We start from the raw sequence: 26,496 nt of genomic DNA on the forward strand, positions 1-26,496 counted from the left end.
CCCCGCGCGGCAGGCGGCGGGAATGGCTGAGGAGCGGGAATGGCGGAGGAGTGGGAATGGCTGGAGGGCAGCGTGGGAAAATGACGGGGGATAAAGAGGTAACTGTGAGGAACTCACAAGGGAAAACACGGTTCTTACTCCCGGGTAGAACGCGGCTGGCGCACCCGACCTCCCACACGCAGCACAACCTAAAGTGGACTAAACGGGGGGTGGAGCAGAGGGTAGAGCCCGCGGCCAGGCTCAGTGGAAACCCTTGCAGAGGTGGGAATTCGGTGGTGTTTACCAGTTGATAATCCACACAACAGCTGAAAACCAAGGGAGGGAGATAAAGGAAGATGTGGTGCTGTTGAATCAGCAACCATGGCGAAATCACTCTCCTTGGACTGACACATGTTCCCATCACCAGGTTATTTCAGATACTATCCTGAGATACCTGCCTGCTGAAGTACGACCACCCCTCACTGACTAAGATGTATGACTAAAGTCACTCAATGTCCACCTAGACATAAAGAAATAATATAAAAGCGAGTTAAGAATGAGGAGAAGTTAGGGAAGACTCTGTTGTAACTTCTGGGATCGGTCGATGTGCTGAACCAGTCTTCTCCCCCATGGGATGCCCAAGAACCGGACCCATGTTCCCATCGCAGTGAAAAGAAGATAAATGTGTCTTTACAAACAGACCATATTATTCTGCTTGTAGATAGGGCTAGGAACTTCTAGATAGGGAAGTTACAAAAGAAAATATCAGTTCTAGAAAATGTTACTAATCGACACAGACTGTTGGTCAGCCAAGGCCGTGTTATAGCCTTGAACCTAGAAAAAAGGAACAAAAGCTTAATAGAATTATGAATAGTTTCTTCTTTCTTTATATGACAAAAGAAGGGTGCATATTAAACAGGGGCACAGAGTAGGTGTTTTGGTAAGTCTGTACCTTCTGAGTACCTCAGCCAGTGGGGAAAAAGATGAGGGTGATTGGGAACTTAGAATAAAAGGGGGCTGCGTCCCCCAACTATTTTAGAGACACCATGGGAAATGCCCCACAGCCTTTCCCTTTATCCTAATAAAATTACAGGACTCCTCTGTCTCCTTTTTTTGACTTAAACCTCTAGCATCTTGGATTAATTTTCCTAACAATGGGGTGGCAGTAGACATGTGGGAAACGAGCCATTCCCTGGTTATGCAGGCCTCTGCTTCAGTCTGTGAGTCTCGCACATGGGGACATGCCTGGAGGACGGCTCTTTCTGTCGTCTCTGGAGGTGCTTTGTAGCCTCCACGTGCTTAAGCAGGGCCACTCGGAGCCACTCGCCCAATACCACGTCCAGGCAACCTTTTAAAATCATTAGAGACCCCATCACCACTTATTTGGGCAACCTGGTAAGCGCTCGGTCACTCTAGCAGTGTTTCCTGTCGTTGAGATGGAACCTGTCGTATTTCAGTCTGTGCTGTGGTCCAGCCGCCCTGGAGGTGCCGGGGCACAGGCCGGGCGCGCCGCTCCCGCCGCTCCCCTCCAGGCCGGGCTCCCGGGCGCTGCTGTCGCTTTAAGGGCCGCCGGGCCGTCCCGTGGTGCACCGCGGCGGGCGCGCGGAGGGGAGCGTGGCCGGCGTCCGTCCGCGCGCTCGGTGTCGCCGCTCGCTCCGCCGGTGGCGGCGGGCGCCATGCGGGGCTGAGGGGCCGCGACCCCGGCGCCGACCCGCTCACCCACCGACCCGGCCCTCGCCGCCGCCTCCCGGCCGCGCTCTCCGGCTGTTCCCGCCGCCGCCGCCATGTCTACGGGCTTCTCCTTCGGCGCGGGCACCCTGGGCTCCACGGCGGCCGCCGGGACAGGAGGAGGAGGAGCAGTCGGGGGTTTTTCCTTCGGGACCGCCACGCCGAGGTAACGCGGCGCCCCCGCTCCTCTCGGTTCGGCCGTGCCTGCAGCCCCCCGCGGCCTGAGGCTGCCTCGTGGGCCCGGGCCCAGCCTGAACCAGGGCACCGTGGTGCAGGGGGCGGGGGCGGCCCGTGCGGGTGCGAGTGAGCGAGTCCCTGCCCCGGGCTCGGGGCTCGGCGCCTCGCCCGCTCCCGGAGGGGCCTGGGGCTGCGGCAGTCCCGGCCGCAGGGCCCTTGGTGCTCCGTGTCTGCCCCGGCCTCCTTTGCCTTGTCTCCTTCTGCGCCTGCAGCAGAGACGTAGGGAGCGATCTGTTCAGCTAATAATTAAGGGAGTTGCTCTTCTTATTGTGCTTTGCTTTGGCTTTGGATGCCTCCCTCTACGGTTCAGCCTGCCGCTCTGAACGCAGGATGTGAATCAGATGTGTATCCAGGTTTCTCTCAGAAATCCGCCCGCGTTTGTGTCCGCGGCATGGAGCACGTTGATGCCAGAGCCCACATGTTCAGTGTCCAAAAGATATTCTGTATGTGTTTTAGAAGTTAGGTTCGATCTAATCCTTTCTAACAATAATAACCTTGTATTCTGTGTATAGTATCTTGGAGTAAAATGAGAGCTTTGTGCATGTGATGTACAGCAGGCTCTGTACTCCGAGCGTTATGGTTTAGGTTTCTCAGAATAACAGGTAAGTCTTGTCGCTGGTGTTCTTTTCCGTTTTCTCTTTCTTTGCACACAACTGGACTAGCAGAGCCTCTTAGTTCTGACCTGCTTTCTGTTGTACCTCTGTTGTAGATTAAGGCTGTTGTGGGACTTTGTGTCAGAAACTTTCCCCAATGTAATGAGAATTGATAACTGTAGTGTAAACTAAATGGACAGGAGTGGTTACTCAAGGGAGTTTGGCTTAAGGGGCTACATTTGGAAATACCTGTTAGAAACGTCGGGAAATAGCCCTGTGAGATGGAGCGAACAGAACATCTGCATCTGAAGGGCATCCATATAATTCTTGGATTAAATGGCAGTATTGCTTCTTTGGGAGCACATAGGAGAGGGAATAATATTTCTGAGTTTACTATAATAATGTAAATAATGTTGTTGTGGCAGATTGATGACTTTCTTGTGTTATTTTTGCTTGGTTTTGGAGGAGGGGGATTGTTTGGGAATTTTGAGTTATCTTGTAGTGGTGGTTTTTTTGGGTTTTTTTTTTGTTTGCTTGGTTTTTTAACTTCTGCAGCAAAGCTTATGTAGACTTGATAAAGGAGGTTTTCCTCTTTTGCTTCATGCCTTCTTAATGTAGGTTTCCTGTGATTCAAACGGGCAAGTTAAAATAATACTTGTTAATTCAAAACCGTTCTTCTAAATGTACTGAAATAAGAGAAATTCTTTTGTCTTGTTGATCTGCACTTTAAAAAACTGTGTATTGAACTTAAATGTTTTTGTTTGGTGGGGTTTTTTTGTGTTCTGACAGCTGACTTTTTTATCTCTTAAAAAAAAGTTTAATAGGTGCTAAATAATAGCACTATGGTGCTCTGTATTTTTATTCATTTATTTATTTTTACAAGCAGGACCAGTCTTCAGGGCTGGTGGTCAAAGAATCTCATAGAGGAAGGGGCCTTCTTACTGGTTCTGCATCCCTGTGAGATAATTTGCTTGAGGACATATTTAAGACTGTAATCAGAAGCTGTTCTTCTGAGCTATGTCTAAGATGATATTGCCAGGTGTTGGGAGAAAAAGAATTTGATTGTCTGGTCCAAGCATAAATGTTATATGACCAAGGATTATATTCTGATGGCTGAAAGCCTCTTATGACATGCCAGCCTATCTAATTCATGCTTTGCACCAGCAGCCTTTCAGGTACTTGCACTCTTCTTTAGTCAGTGTTCTCTTATCGTATGCTTTAGCCAGGGGCAGTGCTTCATTCTAGTTCTAGAATTAGAGTTCAGACCTGACTTCACTGACCTGACCTTCCATCTGTGTTCTTTTGGCCCGTGCTTTCTTCTGCTGGTGAGAATGCTGCCATTACTTTGTTCCTACATTTTGGATTCTTTCTACCTTGAAAAAAAACCACTTCATTTTATTTGTGTTGGTTTGGTTTGGGGTTTTTTGTCCTCCTGTAGTGCCAAACATCCCAGTTTGTACCTTAGCTTTCTTCTACAGGAATGCTGTAACACAAAAAACTTGCACACAGGAGTCATCTACAGGAAAAAAATGAGACCTGTAAGCTCTTGACTAGTGAGAGAAGCACCGTGTTGTATGTTTTGTTGTAAAGTTTTCAAGTAGTTAGGTCATAATACTGCAGTTTGGCATGTTGAAATTTTGGGAGTAAGGACAGCTGAAAGGCTCTGGATCCTCTGCAACAGTTAGTGAGTCTTTGTCCTTCTAAACTTCTTGGCCATTCTGCTTCCCGAATTAGTGCCTAAAAAATAACTCACACCTAGTTCTGAACTTGCAGCCAACTGGGCTTGCCATGATCAGTTTTATTGGTTGTTTGAAAAGTTCTAATTCAAGAGCTAATTGTACCTTATTTGGTATGGATTTACTTTTGTGTTTGACTTGTTATTTTAGGAGCTGCCCTCATACACAAAGAGAGAGGAGATAAGGGAGTAATGAGGGAATACTGAACATCTAAAAGATAAAAGTCCTTGGTGAAGTCTAAATTCTTTTTTTTCAGTGTTGCTGTTGTACTTAAGCAAAATGTGTTTGTGAAAACTGAACCTTGTTTCTAAAAAGGCTCACAAATGGGACCAGGAAGTTACTACAAGTTATTCATCTGATCTTTCATCAAATAAGAAATTTTTTTAAACCACAGACTCATCTGGGTGCTAGTTGCTGTAATTTCATTGGCTGGAGATAACCATGATTATTGTATTCTCCTGTGTTCTGTGCTAATTGTAAAGCTTGTTTTCTATTTGGCATGAGGTCTCTAAAATGTGTAGTCACCCAAAAGTAAGTATTAAAGCCTTCATTTTCCTAGTGATGACCGATCTGAGTCTTTCTGTTCTTTCTCTTCCCTTTCATCTGTAAAAATAGATCTGGAAGTTGTTTTTCTGTGACTTTCTGACACGTAGACAGTCTGAAAAAATACAGTAGGCATGTGGTTGGAATCTGTGCAAAAGGATTGCATTTTGGTTATAAAATTAATTCTTGCTTCAGTGTGTTTTGATAGTAAGATAGGGTGAAGCTGTGGTGTTAATGCGCATGGTTCTGTGTCTGCTTATCACTTAAGAATGAAAGAGAGCAACACTGGTTGAAATGTCTGGTCAGAGATAACTAACTGGACTTGTAACCTGCTTTGAAAAGATCATACAGATTTGTTATCAGTGCTTCCTCTAGCATTTGTTCTCTCATTTCAGTAGCATGGGGAGACCAATTAGGCAGAATGAATCAGATTCATTCTCTACTTTTCTCTAGTAGTGAAAAGTTTAAATTTCCGAGTGGTCTGGTAAGATCTGTCAGCTCAGCAGCGGCTGAACAAATGCTGGAGTTAGTGCCAAGGAAGCAATGGGAGTTAAAGCTGTGGAAGGAAGAGGGGAAATGGGCTCCTTCTTTCTGTTCAGTAGCAGTGAGCTTGGACTCTGTTTTGCCCAGCTGGGTTGTTTGTGATGAATGATGTTTGTGGGAAAGCGAATGATGGCATCTGAAAGAAATTGGTGTAAGGGGGAAGTGTTTTCATTTTGAAATAGAATTACTGCTAATAGTCTTATTTTGTAATAGCTCAACAGGAGGACTTAATTTTGGAACTCTGGGCTCTTCCACTGCTACAGCAACTACATCGGCTCCTTCATTGGGTTTTGGGAGTGGACTTTTTGGATCAAAATCAACCACTGGCTTTACACTAGGAAGCACCAGTACAGGTAGAAAAGAATTCTTGTGCTGCAAGTTTTGGATTCAGCAGTGAAGATATAAATTATATTTACTCAAAAAACTGGGTCATACTCAAATGTTTACTCTTTTACAGTCGTTCTGTAGCTTAGAATATTACTTACACAGTTTTATAAAACCGCTTCTTTAAGTGGTTTAAAAGATCATTCATTAAGAATTAAGCAGTACCAGTGCAGCAGAAACACAACTGCAATTACCAAATAACTTTCTGGGATGTGTGTAAATTGTTTTGTAGTTTGAATCTGGTGTATTTTAGAAATCTTAACTTTTCATCCAGGATGCTCAGAATTGACTTAAGATTGAGATATATTTAGATTTTAAAACTATTTTAAAACTTAGTGAGATTGTTTGCATTTGTAATACAGTCCTTGTAATTCTACCATAGTGAACATTTCTGAGTTTGTTGTTTGGGGATATTTAATGCAATACACCTGAAGGAATTGAATATTTTCTTAGGTCTCTAATTCAGCCTATGAACACACAGCTTCTTATAGCAGTAATGGATTACAAAATTATACAGCTTTCCTGACAGGGTGGGTTTTTTTCCAGCTGTCAAGCAGACATAAAATAAATTTTACTTTGCTGCAATATCTATTGCTGGATAAAATGGTCTTTTTCTTGTATGCTTATATGAGTAGATGGGGAAAGTTCTAAGGACCAATCTACTAAAAATAAAATCAGGAATAGACTGAAAGCTTGTATTACTGTATTTGGCTACATTGGGGTAATTTTATTTCAGTGATTCTTTTGATAATCTTATCAGATGGTTTTTAGAATATGAAATGGCCTAACACTGAGTCCAGAATAGTCTCTTTAAATGACCAGTGGGTAATTTAAAACCCTAAACCAAGACAGGATTTTACAAGGACTTTATAATCCTTTTCATTATACTGTAGATCTGCTGGTTTGCATGCTGATGTTATGTACTACTATGTGGCTATAAAAATATATGGTAGAATTACTAGTTTTCATCTTTTTTTCCTTACTTTATTTAAAATTTCAGATAATATACTGCTGTGTTAGCATCAGCTTCACTGTTAACAGCTTCTCACAAAGACAAGTTACATTTTTTAAAATCAATTGTGCTTTAGTTTCTGCTGCTGGTGTTTACCTATACTGTTTTCTGTGTTAATATATTATTTTTCAGTACACTACAGAAAAAGAACTTGTGTAATAGTTGTCTCATTATGTTGCATTAGTTCAGGATTTTGTTTCATGATTTTTACTGTCACAGCTTCTCTGCGGCCTTCTATTACTGTTCTTACCCTGTTCATTTGTTCTCATTCTTAAAGCAGGAACAGCAACAACTATTGCTACAGGACTGACATTAGGTAAGGACCTAATTTGGATTTTAATGTTGCATAAACAAAAAACCCCAAGAGTTAAATCTTTCTTGTAATGTATAGAGCTAGTGATCATACGAGAGCTTTTTCCCCATTACTAGTTGCTGTTTGCTTTGCAACCCAAATGTTAACGCTGTAAATCAGAATGAAGCCCTGAAGTTCTGGGCACTGTTACTTGTTAAAGGATTATTCAATTCTTGTACAACCGTGATAGTCAAAAGATGAACTTAGTATTTATGTTCCCCTAATGAGTTTCATCCTTCAGCAGAGGGAAGGGAGATCTGTTACCAAAGAATTATTCATACAGAACCTCTTCGTCTAGTGAATCCTGTGTGAACATGTTTGTTTGGTCATTATCTCTTTAAGAAGAATAAAGAGGGTTGAACTGGGAACAGACATTAAGAATATTTTTTGTTTTCTCTGATCCATCTGCGGTATTTTGTAGTTGTCATTAGAAACACAGGAGTATGTAGGTTGTTGTTATCTTGGTTTTGATTTTTTTTTCTTTTTAAACAGTAGCTGAAGTCTGAGGAGTAGCTGAGTTTGATTATCCCTAACATTAAGGGTGGAGGTGCTACCAGACACAATGCAGTCAAAGAACTTAGGAAGCCATACTATGAATAAATAGGAAAAAATAGCATTGAATAGAAGGAAATCAAAGGGGCAGAAGGGAGAAGCAGCAGCTAACCCAGAAGAGACTGTGTGATACATAATCATATGTGGAAGTCAATACTATGCAGATGAACATTAATTCTTTTCACTAGCTGGATGAAATTATGTTATCCAAAGCAGTAGTAACTGAGAATACAAAGAGTATGTGTTTGCTGTTGTGGTTTGTGTATGTATGTGCACCCTCCTTTACTTTGGAATAGGGATTCTGAAGTGTGAAATGTGTTCTTACCTTGAAAACAGCAGGAAGTAGAAATTGTTTTACTTCAAAAATGTTTAAAAGCAAACTTTGAGGGAGTAATATCTCAACATATTTTTCTTGTTTACAAATTGAAAGGATATGTGCGTTCATTTTGGTGTGCACATCTAATTAAGAATTTGTAGTCTGTATTTTGAGCAGTATTGCTTATAGCTCCATTTTCCAATGTTTGTGTCATCTGCTAGATGCTTTTGATAGAAGTAGGGGTTTTTAATACAGTTTTAGGATTGCTAGTAGATATAATTGCCAGTCCAGAATTAAAGCCCACTGGAATGCCTAGGAATTCTGGAGCAAAAAATGCCTTTGCAATTGATGTAAACCACTGAAATTCATTAGAAAGTTCTGTGGGAATATTTTACTTGATGCAAATGATCTTTTGTGCTGTGTCGCTGAGGATGGTTAAGTGAGATGGAGAAGAGGTGGTGAGTTTAGCTTTCATTCTCAAATTGAATGTTTCAAGAGTGATAACTGGTTTTGGATTTCTTCTAGGCACACCTGCCACCACATCAGCAGCTACCACAGGCTTTAGTTTAGGTTTCAACAAACCTGCAGGTTCAGCCACGCCATTTGCTTTACCTGTTACTTCTACCTCAGCGGGTGGTCTGTCGTTATCATCTGCTCTTACATCAACTCCTGCAGCAGGTAGGAAAATATTTAGGGGTATGGGGCTATTTTTTGTTTGCTTTTTAACAATAAAACTTATTATATAACAGTTCTACATCTATTTTTCTATTATTTACATAATCTTGCAGTCTGTGAATAAAGGGGTTCATTGGACTTCACAAGTTCTAAATTTGGGTACCCTAATATAGATAGAATTATAGTCAGAGAACCTGGTGCTATAGACAGCATACAATCCAAGTCATTAGAAGTGTAGCAAGAGCTGATTTGTCATGTAATTTTTTTTATTGTTAACCTTACTGAAGATTGAAAGCGTTCTTCTTAGGAAGAGTTTGGCAAATGTCTGCCTATTGCAGATGACCCAAAATGGTTAACTAGCACTGGAAATTATGTTTTTAAACATTAATGTTTTTAAACATTTTAAATTACTTCTCATCATAACAGCTGCTATCATATTTAACTCAGCTGAACTGCACCATGCATGATGGTATTTGAGAGTCTTATTTGTCTTAACTTTCAAAGTCTGCACTTGAGCTCAGCTCTCCAAGCTCAGTGTCCTCTATTTACTGTCCCTTTATGCCTGTGGTCTTTCTCCACTCAGTTCTTCCCTTTATTACTAAAAGTTGGGATGCTTAATTCCAGAAGGCAGCTCAAACCACCATGGAAATGTTATTATATCATGTGTCTTGTGTAAATATTTTTATTTTAATGTTAAAACATTGAAATTTCAGCATTTGAATATAAAAATCAGTGTAATTTACTAGTACAATTATGCTGTAAAATAAGTTCTGTCCTAGGTTCTAGCATCTGTAGTGTTCTGGGCGACTGCCACAATTTTTGTGTAGTTGCAGGTAAATATGGACTAATTAGGGTTATGAGGTTCCAAAGCAAAATAACATGTAATTCAAAAGGCTATGGCTTCATGTGAAAACTCTGCAGGAAATAAAAATACCTATTATCCAAATATGATAAAGATGCTGTTCAGACCTTTCAGTTATTTTAGATTGTCTGTGGATGTATTTGAAGGTAGTGTCTGCATAATCTGGTTTCCTTTCTCTACAGGAACTACTGGCTTTACATTAAATTTGGGTGGCACGACTGCTCCAACTACAACTGCTTCCACAGGCCTTTCCTTAGGAGGAGCCTTAGCAGGCTTAGGAGGGTCACTCTTCCAGAATACAAGCACAGCAGCAACAGGTGAAAGTTACTTTAGTTTTTTATTCCTGTCTCAAAACAATGACATTTAGTATGTGATTGTACAATGTGAAGTTTATTTTATACAAGGTGTTCACACTGTGGAAGTGTAGTTTTTAACAGTGTTACAGTTAAGAACAGTGTCGCTATCCATGGACAATAAAAATGAAACTGAAATAATTGTCTCCTTTCTTATTCTTAAATTCATTTTTACTTAACACTTTTTAAAAAATGAAAATACAAGGAAATCTTTGTCATTCCCATAATTGGCTCAAGGAAGTTGATCATATATGGGGAGAGGACAATGATACATGACTGTATGAAGAAATGGAAAGCTCCTTATATTTGGTGGGTTTTGGTCTGAATAAAATATTTCCTGTCAGTGTTGTCATCAGTGTCAGTGATGTCACTGTCATTTCATAGCTTCCTTTTTCAGCTCTAGAGGAAGAATTTGTGCTGTGTTGTGGTCTTGATAACACTGCAAAAGGTGAAAATACTGTTTGGATTTCTTGTAGGACTTGGGCAGAATGCTTTGGGTTTGTCTCTGGGGACAACTGCGGCTCCTTCAACTACTGCCAGTGAAGGTCTTGGTGGCATTGATTTTAGCAGTTCTTCAGACAAAAAGAGTAAGTTTGTTTCAAAACATGTTTTTAAATTGAGGGAATTATCGGAACTCTGCAGCAAAGTGTATTTTATTGGGTTAGGAGTGTGGGATTAAAGTTGACAACTTCCCTCTTTCAAAGGCATTTCAGTTGGTTTCATTCTTAGATATTGTGCTTGTACAGAAGAACAAGATTGTTTGCAAATGCAATGTAATACTAATTAATTAATTTAAAAATACGTATTAGCTTGAGAACCAGGATGTAAATCCTTGAGCTTATTGGGAGTGAAGACTCAGGGATGCTTGCAGAGATGCCATCACAGGTTTCTGCTCTATGTCAGATTGTCACTAGAGGGGGGAGCAGAGCTATGTTTAAGTAGTGTGTTACAAGTGTGAATAGCACTGGTTTGAAATTACTGTTGTCTAGCTGTAACAGATCTTAAACTTGTTTTTTTCTTTTGAAAGCCTGCAGAACTAAAGGGTCCTAATTTTAGATGTTACTCTTCCAAACTGTGTCTGGTGGTCTGTAGTTATATAGGAGATGTTCTGTCAGGTTGTTAAAAGCAGTTTTAAAAATTTACTTCTGTGATAGCTTTAAAGTACTTAAGTAAGGGAATATTGAGCATTGACATATGGATGGTTGTTAATTTGCCTTGCTTCTACTGGGGAATCTGTTACTTTAATCTCTTTATTTCATTCAAGACTGAAATTTTGAATTAGGTATGCCAATAGCTAAAAGAGAAGAAAATATATAAGCTCCATGAAACCAGCTTTAGAGAATAGCATAATTTGTGGAGAGAGTTCTTGCTTGTAAAAGAGAAGACATATTGACTGTCAAAACTGGAGTGCTCTGGATGATGTTGATTGTTTTTGGAATTTATTACTGAAAACTGGGGTAATGAAAAAACTGACACATAGGGGATTTCCATTACTATAAATACTAGGATATCACAATACTTCCATAACATACAAGTATCATAAAATAAGGACCAGAGTGAAAATCGACTTTGGTAGTAGTGTTGTTTAGTTCACCTCTTAGGCTGGAAACTTAAATGAGTAACTTGAATTCCCCTATATGTTGTATAGTGGAACTGGTGAGTTGGACCGTTGCTATCAGGATGAGCAGACATCCCTTAGCTAAGCAGTGGGAAATGTCAAAGGAGGCTTTTGAGATTTTAACTCAGAAGTGTTTCCTTTTATGGCTAGTGCTGGCTCAAGCAGCCCTCATAAATATCCCTACCTGTGTGCTGCTACTTAGTTCTGTCAGTTCAGTTGTTTGTACTACTATATGAGGAACTGCATTAAGGTTTGAGAGTGATGGCACCATTATTTTGAGGGTTTTATTTCCCTTTTCCTCATGAAGAAATGGGAGGTGATGATATATCTATGAAAGAAAAATGCCCTAGCAATCCCAGGATAGATAGGGACTAGCCTGTGTTCTCTCTTCTGGAACTGGTAATAAAAGTTTTTGCTTCTGACTATCTAGTATTTCTTTAAAATATGGCTGCAGGGAATAAAAACCTGTTCTAATACATGTTTTGTTTTTGTATTGCTAAGAGAATGTTAAAAAAAAATGTAAAATCTGAAGCACTCACTTGCTTAGAAAGTAGCAAAATCTGATGTCAGATTTGTGTCTTGTAAGTATTTTTGTGACGTACAGCAACAACTTCAACAAAAAGAAGTGTCTGGAGCACAAAAGCAAAGTGTGTGTAGCTTTCAGCGTGGTTTTTAGATTATCAGCAGACAAAGTCCTAAATTCTGGTGTTTGTCCATCATGCTTTTTCCCCCCTAATTTCATGTAGTTTTTTTTTCCTGTTAGTAGAAGGCATAGGGAATGGTTGTGAGTGCGATCTCTCTTAAGTTCTAGGTGACAGTCTGCCAACAGTTTACATAGATGTTGCTTCTAATATTAGTAACTTCTGCTGGCAGGAGCACTGACTTGTGCATCTTGAAACGTCTGTGGTACTAGCATTAGCTGTGTAGCTGCTTTCTGCCTTTGTGGCACTGACAGGATGTGAATTAGATTCAGCTGAAGAAGGTGAAACCTCTTTCTAGGGCTGAATGAGTGCTCTTCCTAGCAGACTGCTGTGGGATGGAATGCAATTACTGCCACAGCCATAACTAGAAATAGTTTTGCCTGCATTATGCATGATGCTGTTTTCAGCTCTGTTCTGTCACTCAGAGGCATTTGGCATCTTGATCCACAGATGTGCAGTTTAGAGTGTGTAGGTGGCTGGTAAGCAGTGTGTAAAATCTCACTCACTGCTGGACTTAATGCAATAGCAGAATTCTTTGAGGAAGCTCAGTATGCAAAAGTTCATTGCCTTCATATCTGAGAGGAGACTGCCATTGCTGAATTTAAAACATTTGAATGTTTTGTGGGTGTAGGTCGAAGTGAGTTGAGGGTGCATAAGCAGAAACAGATTTCTTATGCAAGTGCAGCTGTTCATGTGTTTGTAGTGACTTGTGTAGTGACACAAGAGGTTGTTACTCTGAGTGCCAAGAAGTTAGCACTTCAACTGTTGAACCATTGTTCCTGAAAATATAGCTACCTCTGAAGGGGTTGTAAATTAAAACCCACTTTTTCATATGGCTAGCCTAGTCTGTTCTGCTTATCATGAGAAATTAAGCAGATTGTAGTCATTAGTTCTTCCTTAAAATCTCATTAAGATTATTTTGTTTGTTCTTCAAAGCTTTGTTTATGACCTACAGTTTTTATCTTCTAGGTGACAAAACAGGAACAAGACCAGAGTAAGTGTCAAATTTTGTGTTCCATGTTGTAATAGAAAAAAGCTAAACAAATATTTTAGATTTTCTGCTGATTTGATATTGAAAAATATCTACATAACCAACATTTCCCATATAGGTAATTTAGTAATGTTTGGTCATGGTTTTAAGCACTGGAATTCTTCCTTCAAATGCAATACCTACAGCTTGTCTGGCATCTGCTATGGACTGATCATCTGATCTGAAAAAGTGATTTCTGCAAACTTGCAAAGTGCTTACACCACAGGCTTGAACCCTGGCATAGGATCTGTGTGCATTAATCCAAGTCACTCCTAGTTGCAATATTCATGCAATGAGTGCAAAACTCTGTAATCACTCACCTGGATGTTTTAGTGATATTTACTAGTCATGCAAAAATGTTTGGCAGTATTGAAGGACCACCTAAACATTCATTGTCTGTTGCAGAGATAGCAAAGCGCTGAAGGATGAAAATCTACCTCCAGTTATATGTCAAGATGTAGAAAATCTACAGTGAGTAGTGGTTTTTATTTATGGTAGTTGTTTAGCTCAAGTATTGTATACTGTTGATGCTCTGTGACAAGAACATGTTCCTGCGGGCTGCATGAGGGATAAGTTACTAGCCCAGGGCCTCTCAGCAGGTCAGCTTTGGGAACACAATGAATGAATAGTTCTAGTAGCTGAAGTCTTGGTATGTTTTTTTTTCAGTCTAACTTTTTCATGCATTTATGCAAATGGATCTGCCCAACAATATGCTCTTTACCATCTCTGTCTTGGAGTATTAAGCCTGTTGCACATGCATAGTGAATATTGAACCTTATATCCATATTGCATGTGCATCGTGGATCTTCTATGGAATTATAAAAGTCTTCCCTCGGGCAGGAAGGAAATGGTTTGTAGACTGGGCTGCATGCCTTGTATTTGTGAGTTCAAAGTGGTAATTGCTTTTACACAGATGCTTATATTACTGTATATATAAAATGTTCTATATATCTTAGTTTGTCAGGGGTCAACATAACATTTTTAAACACTTGCTATTTAAAATTGAGGAATTTGGGGAAGGGGGATTGTTTTTGTTTTGGTTTGGTTATTTACAGTATTAGCATGCTAGGAGTTAAGATAGTCCTATGCCATATGGTAATTTTACTGTTCAGTACTTGGTTTTGGAAAAATAAATTTAATAGCTATTTAAATAATGTGACCAAGAGGTAAACGCATGGGTACCTCAGGTTCATTATATTATGTTTCTTTCTTTCCCACCCCATTTTTTTACCTTCCCCAGGAAATTTGTGAAAGAACAAAAACAAGTTCAGGAAGAAATTAGTAGAATGTCCTCTAAAGCGATGCTTAAAGTACAAGAAGACATTAAAGCTTTGAAACAGCTTCTCTCTGTAGTTGCCAGTGGGTTACAGAGAAACATTCTTAATATTGACAAGCTGAAAGTTGAAACTGCACAGGTATAATTGAATATAACCTTTGTTATGTAGAGTTTGTATGCTATTTTATACTATTTCATATGGGATAGCTAGCCTTTTTTATCAGTCAAGTGAACGTGTGTCCCAACTAAGCAGTTGTAAACAGAATGAAAAATTGAATCACTTCTGATCTCTTTGTAGTTACTGGAGGAAACTGAAATCTGTGCTGTCGGTATTTTCAGATAAGTACAATAGCAGTAAAATGGCTTCTATTCAGGAAAGCATTCCTACATAGCAAAGGCAATAGAAGGGAATGCGTGTTCACTTTAGTTCAGTTTTAGTAGTACATTCAGCTGCTAGTGAAGACACATGTAGCAACATGATGGACTCTGGAGCAGCAAAAATATAAAGACATGTTCTTCTAATGGCTTTGGAGGAAAAAAAAACCAGATTAACCTATAATGTTTCAGGGACCAAAATTTCTTGATTAGCACTAGTATTCATTTAGGGAACTTGAGTCACATCTCTCTCCACCACTCTGTGTCTGAACCATGTAGACAGTTTGATCTCAAGTTCTGATGCAGATGCTTTTCAAGTTCAGTACCACCTTTTATTTCATCTAGCATGTCAAGGCTGCTTGCTATATAAATAAGTGATAATTTATTCTCAAGTCAAAAATTGGATGTTTTTCTTTATTTTATTCTACAGTTGCACCTTTTCAACAGTTTTCTGTGAAAATAAAAGCTAGTTAATGATATTTTTATATTTCTGTACATAATGCAGTTGAGTATAATCACAGAATCAGGCACTGAGAAATTCTTAATGGTGAAATTATTAGGAAGTATTAAGCAGAAGTGTGTGTTGTAATTATAATGTATAACATTATAATTTTCATAGAGAGGCATTTTTCTAAAGTGGTTTATATTATTTTAAAAAGTCAAAATAATTTTTTCCCTATTTTTTCTCTTTTAGATGTGTTACTTCCTTATTGTTGACTATTGCTTTTTTCCCCCCTCTACCCCTTGTAATTACAATATTTCTGAAGTAAAATTAAAAAATTGTCTCTGACAGTTTAATGCAGTATTTTCTCAACTTCTAAGCACTTAATGTGCTTTCAGTATGTGCTATCTTTTGTTCTGTCCCCAAACTTGTGTTGGTATTTGCAGTTCTTTAACTTTCTGATAGTCAGTTCTTTGGATAAGTTCTGATCAAATTCTATCACAGTGTTAAATACATGAAGAAAGTATTTTATGTGAGCGAAGAGTGGATTCCTAGTATTTTTATTTTTGAACACTTTGTGCAGAACCTTATATCTTTATTAATTTTCTCTTGTTTATTTAGGAGCTAAAGAATGCAGAAATAGCATTGCGAACACAGAAAACTCCTCCTGGTCTTCAGCATGAAAATACAGCCCCAGCAGAGTAAGTTACTGTTACTTAGAGAAAATAGTCAATAATACAACTTGGAGAAGAGGAGAATTGAGGAGACCTTATTGCAGTCTTTCAGTACTTAACAGGGGCTTCTACAAAAGGCAGAGACAGAATTTTTAGTAGGGCCTATTATGACAGGGGTGATGGTTTTAAACTGAAGAGGACAGATTCAAGTAAGAAACTTTTTTGATGAGTGTAGTAAAAATGAAAGAAGTTGTCCAGTGACGTGTTGGATGCCCATCCCTGTAAACATTCAAGGTCAGGATGTCCCTGCTTATGGCAGGGGATTTGGAAGGGACCTTTCAAGGTCATCTAGTCCAACCCAACTGTTTAAAGATTCTATGAACTTCATAATATGATTTTTTTTCTCTGCTTCTTGTAACATTTATATGGAGTGCTCCATAGAATCGGTTTTATTTCTTCACTTAAATTATCTGTGTCTTTGACATGAAAAATAGTCATCACCCTTGTCCTGTTTGTAGAGTGATGTCAAGAATGTCATACAACCTAACTGCAATTAGTTGAATGAAAATTGGCAGGTAATAGAGATCAGGTAAAAAAAATTCAAACAAATTAGTCAAGTTTAATCATACAGTTTCACTGTATTACTCATTTAGCTACTTCAGAATCTTGGTCGAACAGTTTGAAGTACAGCTGCAGCAGTACAGGCAACAAATTGAAGAACTGGAAAATCATCTTGCTACTCAAGCAAATAATTCACACATAACTCCACAAGGTAAATGTTTCAGTTCTAATATTTTGTACATGAAGAATTTACCAAACTTATAACGAAAACTTAGTAATTAATCTTTCCCCTTTTTCATTGTTGTTGGGTTTTCTCATTTAATGTACTGAACAAGCTAGTGTTCAGATGAATTCTGTAGTTGTTAAATGTAAAGTTTTGGATTCATTTCTAGGGGGTCTTAAGCTATTTAACACGGATCAATTTCCTGAGTTGCTATTTTTAAGCCTGGTTTGTTTTTACATCTGCATCTCCCTCCCTTCAGCGCCTAGCTGATGTCTGGTACTGGGCCTTCTGGCCAGACACATGTGGGTGCCTGCTTTGTCAGCACCAGATCAAAATGAGAACAACTTCTTAATTTGGAGCCTGTTGGTATTGCCTTCAGCTCTGACCAGCTGAGAACATTTTGTCTTGTTTGCTGCCACACGGTCAAAGAATGCTGACCTCTGGACAGTAGTCTTCGGCTTGTTTACCATTCCTGTGGTCATAGATAGTTTTATCTTCTGGGCCATTTTAGGTACGGGTCCTGCAATAAGCTGTGATTTCACGTGCTTGTCTTTTTGTGCTAAATGCTACTTGAACATCTTGCCATCACAGGATGGTACACAAACTTTATATGGACTTACATGTCAAAAAGCAAGAGGACTGTTTATATCTAGCTCCCATAGTGAAAGGTCTGCTGGATCTTGAGGGTCCTTTGTCTTTGTGTGACCTTCTTGTCCATCAAAAATATGAGAAGGATGCCTTCACAGATTTTCCTATGGTTTTCAGCAGTTTCTGCTGTAATCAAAAGGTTCCTTGCTTGTGTAAGCAAGGTTCAATCTATTGTGTCAGTTTGAGTGTATTGTCAGCAGTATCTGGTGATCTAGTCAACACTCTATTGCATATATAGCTGTTACCATACAGAAGAAACTTCCTTTGCCATGTAGGTTTCCATGACCTGAATGTCCTGAAAATTTTGAAATATCTAGTAGTGAGTATCAATAAATTGCTTCCAGACTAATTTGAAACTTGTGACCAGTCTTCCTAGATACTGCTTCCTCCACAACCCTGTGGGCTGGCATGAATTGATTCTACAGCTTTCCTGTTTTTCAAGGATGAAATTCCCCTATGGAGAGGCAAACATTTTCAGTTCAAGAATCATCTGCTAGATCTGTTCTTGAAGAACTTGATAGCTACTATATGTATTTCAGTGTACATACATCTGTATATATTTGCATTCAGGCTGTGTGCATCATTCAGAGGAAACACAGAAGCTGATCTTTTCACAGTGAAAGAACAACTTCATTACTTTTCTGTCCTCCACTTTGGTACAATGTTTCAGTGCTTCTGTGAGAACAGCATTTTTTCTGAGCAGATGCCTCATTCTGCCAGAATCTTTGAGAATTTCACTTTGATGCTAAGGTTTTGCCTTAGTGTTTGGTCAATGCCCTGAAATTACTTTCAATCTGTGGGAAATAGGATATCCTAAATTAAAGGCAAGAAGCTCCCTGTCATGTTTCTCCAATTATGATATGCTTGTCGGTAGAGCCAGATTAAGAGATCCCGTGATACTTAATTATTATATCTTTAAAATGTAAATCAAGCTTCCATTCTACTACTTCTGACAAAATTAACTGAACTTTTAACTATGTTTTAAGTCAGAAAGAGTGGAAAATATATACAAATGCAAGCAAATCTGATTTAACTGTATCTAGGTAAAAGCCAGTGAGGTAAAAAATGTTCCTGTGTAATTAGGTTAAAATTAGTTTAAATATTACTTTCCGGGTTTTCTAAATAATGGAGTCATAGGAAGCTCTTTACCATGTATATAAAAATAAATCTGAGAAAACAGTCCCTTTCAAAATAAAGTTGGAAGCCCTGTCGAAAAGTAGTCCTTGGATAATTTGTGGCACCCAGTTTCTGGGTCAAGTCTTGTATTTCATGCAATTGTTTTTGTTTCGTGTGCTGTATGGGTTTTTGGTGAGCTTCTTACTTTGGTATAAATCTTTTCTTCTAATAATTGTTACTTACCAATATTTTATATGCATCTTACAGATTTGTCTATGGCTATGCAGAAAATCTATCAAACATTTGTAGCTTTAGCTGCACAACTTCAGTCAATACATGAAAATGTGAAGGTATGTTTTGATGTGTTCCTGTGTATTTCCTGTATGACTGTATAGAGTCATCTTCAGGTGGTTTTATTTTGGGTTTGTTTGTTTGATTGGTGTTTTGGGGGGGTTTTTTGGTCCTTCTGTTAAATTGACTTCTTTTAAAAATTTTCAAACTGTCCTGGAGAAGTGCTTTGATTAGAAAAGTAGCTTTTGTTCAAGTGAAGTTGCATTTAAAGTATTTACTAATAGGGATGACAGCAGCTGACCACAATCATTTGAGTTACAACATGCTTTTCATTTATCCTTTCCTTCTAATTGTTTATCAGTTTTTAAAATGTCTGTTTTCAAGATCATGCTTGTATGTTTTGATTTTTGCCCAATGACCTCTTGATCTCAAGCAAAGATGATCTAAGTCTGCTCTTGCTCAAATAGGTAACAGGAGGAAAAAAAAGTGAGTTTCCATATGTAAGATTTTTCAGCCTATCAAAGAATGTTGGTTAAAGGTGTGTTCTGTTAGTTTTTTGTTTTTAAACCTGGCTTTCAGGGTAAGTAGTATTTGTAGAAAGAAAAAGAAAAGACTACCTATCAAAGCTTACGTATCAAAGGTCCTAATTAGGCCTGTTTTTCCCATTACAGACTATGGCTCATTCCATTTCCATTTTCGCATTTACAGTTCTGGGTGTGTTGACAAAATGACACTGTCCTCCAATCCTTTCAATCCATGATTTTTCTTGAAAACATCAGAATCCTTCTTGGCTACAAAAAACCAAACAAAAACAAACCAACCTGAATAGGAGTACAAATGTTTGAAATGGTTTTTGCTAAGTGACTTCCTCAATGGAAATACCTCTGTTAAAACTTCTGCTGGTGTCCTTCTCTGAGCTTCTTCTGTACAGCATTGCTAGTTCTCTACACATCTGAAATTTTTTCTTTTTCTGAGTAAAGTTCAGAAATACTGAGGATCTTGTATGGTCTTGATTCATTGCATTGCTTCTTTCAGCATAGATACTCACTGGTTTACAAATACCTGCCAGCAGGTATTTGTGCTGCTCTTAGTTAACTCAGTTTTGCTGCCAAGCATAGAATACATCAGCTTGTCCATATTTTCAGCAGAAGTACCCAAAAGGTTTCCCAAATGTTTTCAGGGCTTGTGGCTTCTGAGATCTGAGTGTAGCCTGAATTTGTGCAGCAGTCTTTGTGATAATACATTTTTGTTAAGTATGAGCAGCTGGATTAGTGTGCAGATGTAGGCTGTAGCATCTTCAGTACCTTGTCAGTGTGACTGAACAGGAAAGACTGTTCTTCAGTTTTGAGTTGAATTCTGTTGCCTGAAATTAAGGGGGTGGTTTGAAGATTTTTCTTCTGGGAAATTTTTTTGAGATTTAGTATAGTGGGTGAATGCTGGTATTTTGGAAGGCATTTTATAAATAGAGCTGAGCTTCAAAAAATGGAAAGATGTGTACTGCACAAGTGAATCTGTCATTATAACCATCTGGTTTAGTTTCTCAGCTACAAAATGCTAGAAGGGGAGAGCAGTTTTGAAACTGGTCTCTGCCTAACCTGATGGTTGTGATATGGTTTGTGGAAGGCAGAGCTGTGATCACAGTTAATTTCTTCACCTGATGAAAAGTAAGTGTGCTTGGTCACAATTTGAGTAGGTAATGTTATTAAATCATTCAACATAGCATAGCCTTAAGAACTGCTTTATGATTTCTAATGGCTTTTGTCAACTCTTAGGGCAGTCAGTATGGTATTGTATTAAATCCAATCGGAATTTTGCAATTGTCTTTTCTCTCCAAAGACAGCACTTCTGATGTTTTAGTGAGGGCATTCTTTGTGTGGTTCCTGCTGTTACTGATTGATCCGGAATTACTGGTGTTCAAATCCTGAGTCAGAATTTTTGGACTGCGAACTCGTCTTTGAGGAAACAAGCATATGCTTAGCCAGGAACACAGGACCCTAGTATGCCTTCCATAAACTGGAAACTGGTGTCCTTTAAATGAAATAGATTTATTAAAGATTTCCTCTTATAAGATGGAAATAATTATCACTTATCTAGTTAAAACTTTTTATTTAATTTTTGTTATGCAAGATATCTGTAGTTTCCTTATCTGTGACAGACAGAAATTGCTCATGATGAACAAGCCAAGCTGGGCTATTGCCACAGAAGGTGGTAGAGTTTTGAGGGGGGAAAAGGGCAGAGGCGAGGGAAGGTATGGCATCATGACACAAGAGATTTGGGCTACCTGTTACCCTAAGGCAGAGTGATCTTTTGCATTTGGACTGTGTTACATTGCAAATGAAATGCATCAGAAAATTCATCAGAGTGAATTTCAAAATTTTGGTAGCTTCTTTAGCTTTTCGGTAAGGAGAAATGCAAGAGTGAAAGGAAGGAACGAAACACAGATGAAGGTGATAGGGGAGTAAAAGCAGACTCTATGGTGAAAAGGTAGCACTGAAGAAAAGTGTGTTATTTTACAAGCAAGTAATGTGGCTTTATTTTTCCTCTTGGATCAGCTAAGTACAAGGATACAAACTGAATTGTGGTGATTTGCTCCAACATTGAAAGACTCAGGCTGACATACTGAATGGTATCAGTTATCCTCAATGGCTTTGCAGAATTTAAGTATGCAGCCTATTCTGGCTGTAGCTGTTGCAAACCAGTTCTTTCTATCTCATAGCCTGACAAGGTTTTTTCGGTTTTGGAGGGAGCTTCCCATTTGTTTTGATGGTGGTGTTTGTTGGCTTGGTTTTTTGTGGGTTTTTCTTTGTTCTTTTAGGAAATGTTATTTATAACTCAGCGTCTCTTTCCCTATTAAGTTAAAGCTTTATGTCTGATACATGGAACTAAAATGGCTTCCTCCCATCCCCTTCAGATGCTCAAAGACCAATACCTTGGCTACAGGAAAAGCTTTCTGGGAGATGCCATGGATGTGTTTGAGGCAAGACGAACAGAAGCTAAGAAGTGGCAAAGCGCACCACGCGTTACCACTGGACCGACCCCTTTCAGCAACATACCAAATGCAGCAGCCGTTGCAATGGCTGCAACACTTACTCAGCAGCAACAGCCTGCTACAGGTCTGAGTGCATTCAAGTTATAGATTATTAGTGTTACGACAATAGTAAATTTGTGTAACATTTTCTATGAGGTCTTCCTTTGTGTTAGACTGAAAATCTAAACGTTGTGATGAGCGAAGTTACTGATACATAGCCAGTAGAAAAATGCAGGGTAGACTTAGCAATAATTATACAACAGATACTTAATCTTGTGAATTTACTTGTATTAGTGATACTTACTGTATTGTTCTAACTTACCCCTTGGAATGTGAGTCTTCACTCTTAAGTAACATCTCTGAATACATGTAGTATAGCCTCTTTCCAGAAATTGTATCGTTACAGTAAATTATTTTAAATTGGAGAGGAGAGAATATCTAAATGCATACTATCTTTTCTTTATGTAAAATTAATAATGCATTTTTATATAGCACTTTGGAACTGTAAAATGAAAAATGCTGTAGAACAGGAAGGATAGTGAACAAATCTCTGTAGAATAGGAAGTCAAATGCCTGGCTTATTTTGTAGCCAACTCTTTTGTCAGTATGACGTTGGAGCATTTTGCTGGCCATTCTACTGTTGTGAATAATTAGTAGAGAAAGTAGAGTAGGTCACTGGTTCTGCATGTGAGTAAGAGGAAGACCAAAACAGAAGAAATGCATGACCCACTGCAAATAAAGAATGGATACACGTGGCAAAGAAAATAATTTAAGGCACCTTAATTGATGTTATACTAACCAACCCTCTATAAGAGGGATTTCAGAATACAGACAACTGAATTGATATGTCATCAGGGAACAGAAATAAGGTCAATGACATTTAATTTTATTTGAACAGGGAGATGTCCGCAAATTATGAAAAGTATCGGTAGTATAGGTATCATTCTACCTTTAATTTTCTGAAATATTTTTCACATAGGTGTACTGAAAGTGATAGTGCTTTCTCTGGTCTTGTAACAGCAGTAATACTTTGAATGATGTTAATTAAAGACATATGCAGCAACCATGTTAAGTTTGACACATTAGTTGGTTGTCCTTGCCTTTTCATAAGCGAAATACAGTATGCTTCCAGCCCTTGCCCTTCTAAACAGCAGGGAGATGAGTTTAAATTATAAGTATGCCAAACTACTTTGAACAGAACAGAACCCATAATCTTTGTGAAATACAGAATTTCAGTCATAGATCACAGTCTTTCTGTTGTTGCTATGTTAACCCATTGAAATTTTGTTGAGATGGCATCTTCAAAAGAGTTTGATTTTAAACAGAAAACATGAGTTAATGTAATATTATGCTTCAGAGGTTTTAATACACATTGTAGTATTGTTGCACACTGTTTGTGCAGCCTAGTATTGCCAAAGTAATTTACTCTTCATCTTTTTCCTTATCTTACATTTGTTTTTTAAAGACTCTCCATGGTCATTACAGGATTAGTTGTTTATGAAAGTCATACACTTGGGATGTCACATTTAAAATCATCCCTGCATTTTTATGAAATGAAGTGAGGGATTTGACGTTCCTGAACTTCTTAGTCCAGATTCAAGGGAACTGCTAATAACTTCAGTAAACTTATGCCACTTATGGCATGACTTGTGAATATTCTCTTAGTAATAGGAATGAAGAGAGGAGGGGGAAAAAACCAAATGGCAGAATTGGCCTGTACCAAGGTAACTGAGGTAACGTGACTCTGTACCTTGAGATATTTTGTAACATTTTGTAGTGAAAGGAACAAATGGGAGTGTGTGAAGGTTGGTTTGTGGTTTGTCTCTTTTTTTTCATGGTTGTTTTGACAGAGTATTTCAAAACCCAAAATTGTGCCAACTATAAGCGTGATGCAGATAAAACAAAGCCATTAACTTGCATCAAACATGTCAACAGAAGTAGACAACAATATTTTTACTACTTACTCAGTTGGAATACTTTTACCCTTTGTGCAACTCACTGGAGGACTTGAAATAGAAATAGATTGATCTTCTGAGTGGCACTTTATGAATACTTGAAACTCTAGGGTTAGATGAAAGAAAAAGGTACTTGGAGTTTTCTCTAGATCAAAAGTAGAATTAGTCAGGCCTAAACTATTTCAAAGATACTTTGAAGTCCTAAAAGTTTGTTAAATGGGAACATTTCATAGCTTTCCTAAATTACTCATTTCAGTGCTTGACTTTTTCCTAGTTTCAGATTAAGGCTCCCATTTTTTGTTTTCGAGAAGGAGAAGAATTCGTTCTTTCAGTTTTGCAGGAATCTTTAAGGACTGCCTCCTCTTAATTTCCATTTTATTGCTTGAGTTTTCAGATGGCCATTTGCTGTAGTAATGCAAATGCTGCATGTTTTAGTTTTGTATTATGTTGTTATGAATTGGATATACTATCTGCTAGAAGTTAAAATCATACATATTTCTTTGCAAGATCTGGATCTTGAAGGGTGGGATAGATGAGGGATGGGAAAAGGTTCTGAGAAGAAAGTCTATGAAAGGAGGTGTATGTAAAGGGAGGGGTAAGGGATGTCTGTGTAATAACTGATCTGCTGTTGCTGGTTTTGAAAATGAGAATTAAACAAGAAAATTAATCCCATCTTTATAAAGTTCGTGATGAAAAACGTAATATATAGTACTCTAGTATTGAGGGATCAGGATGCTTAGTCTCTTTTAAAAAATATTTGATGTTTACAATGTTAAGTATTTAGTAACATTAATTTAGAGTTAGTTACTGTTCTTTCTCTGAAAAAGATAAATAATTTATTTTACATTTATTTTCAGAAGTCAAAAGTTTAGTAGCTACATCTAAGCTGTGGGATCAGGGAATGTTTCCCCAGTTCCTGGGTGTAGGTATGCACCCTGTGTTCTCTCTGTATGCCAAGATCTTCCTGGCTTCTATTTAAATAAATTAAATCCAGTGAGTCCTGGCCATATGGACAAAAGGGAGCAAAAATGCACTCCACTGCTCACCTGGGATGGATAATCCCAACATCAGGACTGTGGTGTGCACATTAAAGCACAATTTCTGTGCAGTTTTTTAAGCTAGAATTACTGAAATTATGCTTAAGTTTTGCCGTACACAACCTTTCTCCCTAGTTTGGCACTTTCGTTCTGAGCACAGCTTTTTTGGGAGCAGTGAGCTGGTCATGCAGTAGCAGATAGAGTTTTAAACACTGCCTCATCTGCACCCTCCCTGAGCAATCTTGAACAGTGGGGAAGTTACAATGATGGTGGCTAATCTACCTATTTTTGTTGATGGGATCACAATGTAAGATTTCAAAGGAAATTAAAGCCTAGGGCACCGAGACCTGTAAATGCGTGAGGCTGCAACTGATGTTTTTCGGGTAAGACTGAATGGTATTAAAGAAATGCTTTTCTTTAGGTTCACCTTTTCTCATATAGAAATAACCCCTTAAGAAACTCACTCTCTCCTTTACTGGTGAAGTACAAAATTAGTCAAAGCATTATAAAGCTGTTAGCACACTTTATGTTTTGACTTAACTCAGTGTGAACCTGAAGTTCTAATGGGAAAGGACACTCAAATTTTATAGCACTTAAACTTTTAATTATGTGGTTTGATATTGACTTTGGTTAAAATTAACCAGTGTATGACTTTGTCATAATCAGAGCTAAATTGTAATGCTAAATTTACTCACTGTTTAGACCAGCTGTAATTTAAAAAATTGCAGAACATCAGTAGGAAATCTGTCTGACCTGTCTGGCTCTCTGTAATGGGTCCTGTTCATTAAACTGAAGTGCTCTACAGGGCAAATACATCAAGTTCTAAAATGTTAAAACACTTGTTGTAAAGAATTTGTCTTGTACCTGTAATAGCCGGAAGTGCCATTTTTTTCTTGCTAATACACTCTGCTTCAAGGAGTCTTACTAGTCTTTTGCTATTGAAGATTATGTTTACTTACAAGAACTCCAAGCAATGATGATACCTTCAGAACATTATGGTACAAAATCAACAAATATCATATTCTGTTGCTCAATAAAAAAATTTGTTAGCCTAAGGCATAAGATCCTGTTTTATATGATCTGAGGTGTTTTAGTATAATGTTTTATACTGGCTCTAAAAAAAGCATGTTGCATTTGGTAAAAAGCTTGGCCTGGAGGACTGTAGTGTTTTGTTTATAAGGTCTTCCACTAACAGTGCCTCCTACTGAGATAGAACCTGTGTACTTGAGAAGGAACTGGATATGTGTTTTTGGGTTCTTTCAGTTAATTAGCTCACTGACTTGTGTAGGGAGTTTTGGTTTTTTTATTGTCAATTTTTTTTTCTTATTTTTTAAGAGCTGCTAGGTAGATGTATCAGTATTTAAACTGGATGTAAACAACTTTAGTTTGAAATCTGTGGAAATTTGTAATTGCAACATCTGATATACTTCTTTTTAAATGGAAGAAATAGCTTGGGGTTTCCAAATATTCCCTGCTAAGCAGAGTCTGAAGGCTAACAACTTTAGTTGGCCTTAAAATTTAGTTTTAACACTACTTGGTGTATACAGATGTTATTCAGCTTGGATCACATAAGAATTTTGTGTTCCTAGCAAAAGTTGTTATTTTTCAACATACAGTGCCTTTCACTTGATTCAAAATGATTTTCAATTTAAATCT

General features: G+C 38.3%; 1 protein-coding gene across 2 annotated transcripts in view; it reads left to right on the forward strand.

Annotated features, from left to right (window-relative positions):
• The first annotated feature begins 1,550 nt into the window (after positions 1-1,550).
• The window catches only part of NUP58 (nucleoporin 58), a 36,456-nt gene continuing 11,510 nt past the window's right edge, over positions 1,551-26,496 (forward strand). The window contains exons 1-13 of one of the 2 annotated variants that reach the window (XM_038128656.1): positions 1,551-1,873; positions 5,573-5,712; positions 7,036-7,071; positions 8,501-8,653; positions 9,695-9,829; positions 10,342-10,452; positions 13,154-13,178; positions 13,620-13,685; positions 14,455-14,629; positions 15,929-16,008; positions 16,635-16,753; positions 18,797-18,879; positions 21,732-21,933. In XM_038128656.1, coding sequence (XP_037984584.1) covers positions 1,764-1,873; positions 5,573-5,712; positions 7,036-7,071; positions 8,501-8,653; positions 9,695-9,829; positions 10,342-10,452; positions 13,154-13,178; positions 13,620-13,685; positions 14,455-14,629; positions 15,929-16,008; positions 16,635-16,753; positions 18,797-18,879; positions 21,732-21,933 — 1,435 coding nt within the window. In that variant the 5' untranslated portion in view covers positions 1,551-1,763. Of the gene's footprint in view, positions 1,874-5,572; positions 5,713-7,032; positions 7,072-8,500; positions 8,654-9,694; positions 9,830-10,341; positions 10,453-13,153; positions 13,179-13,619; positions 13,686-14,454; positions 14,630-15,928; positions 16,009-16,634; positions 16,754-18,796; positions 18,880-21,731; positions 21,934-26,496 lie in introns of both variants that reach the window. The other variant, XM_038128645.1, reaches the window with a different exon arrangement.

Source organism: Motacilla alba, chromosome 1 (assembly GCF_015832195.1).
Source record: "Motacilla alba alba isolate MOTALB_02 chromosome 1, Motacilla_alba_V1.0_pri, whole genome shotgun sequence".
NCBI classification, from domain to species: Eukaryota; Metazoa; Chordata; class Aves; order Passeriformes; family Motacillidae; genus Motacilla; species Motacilla alba.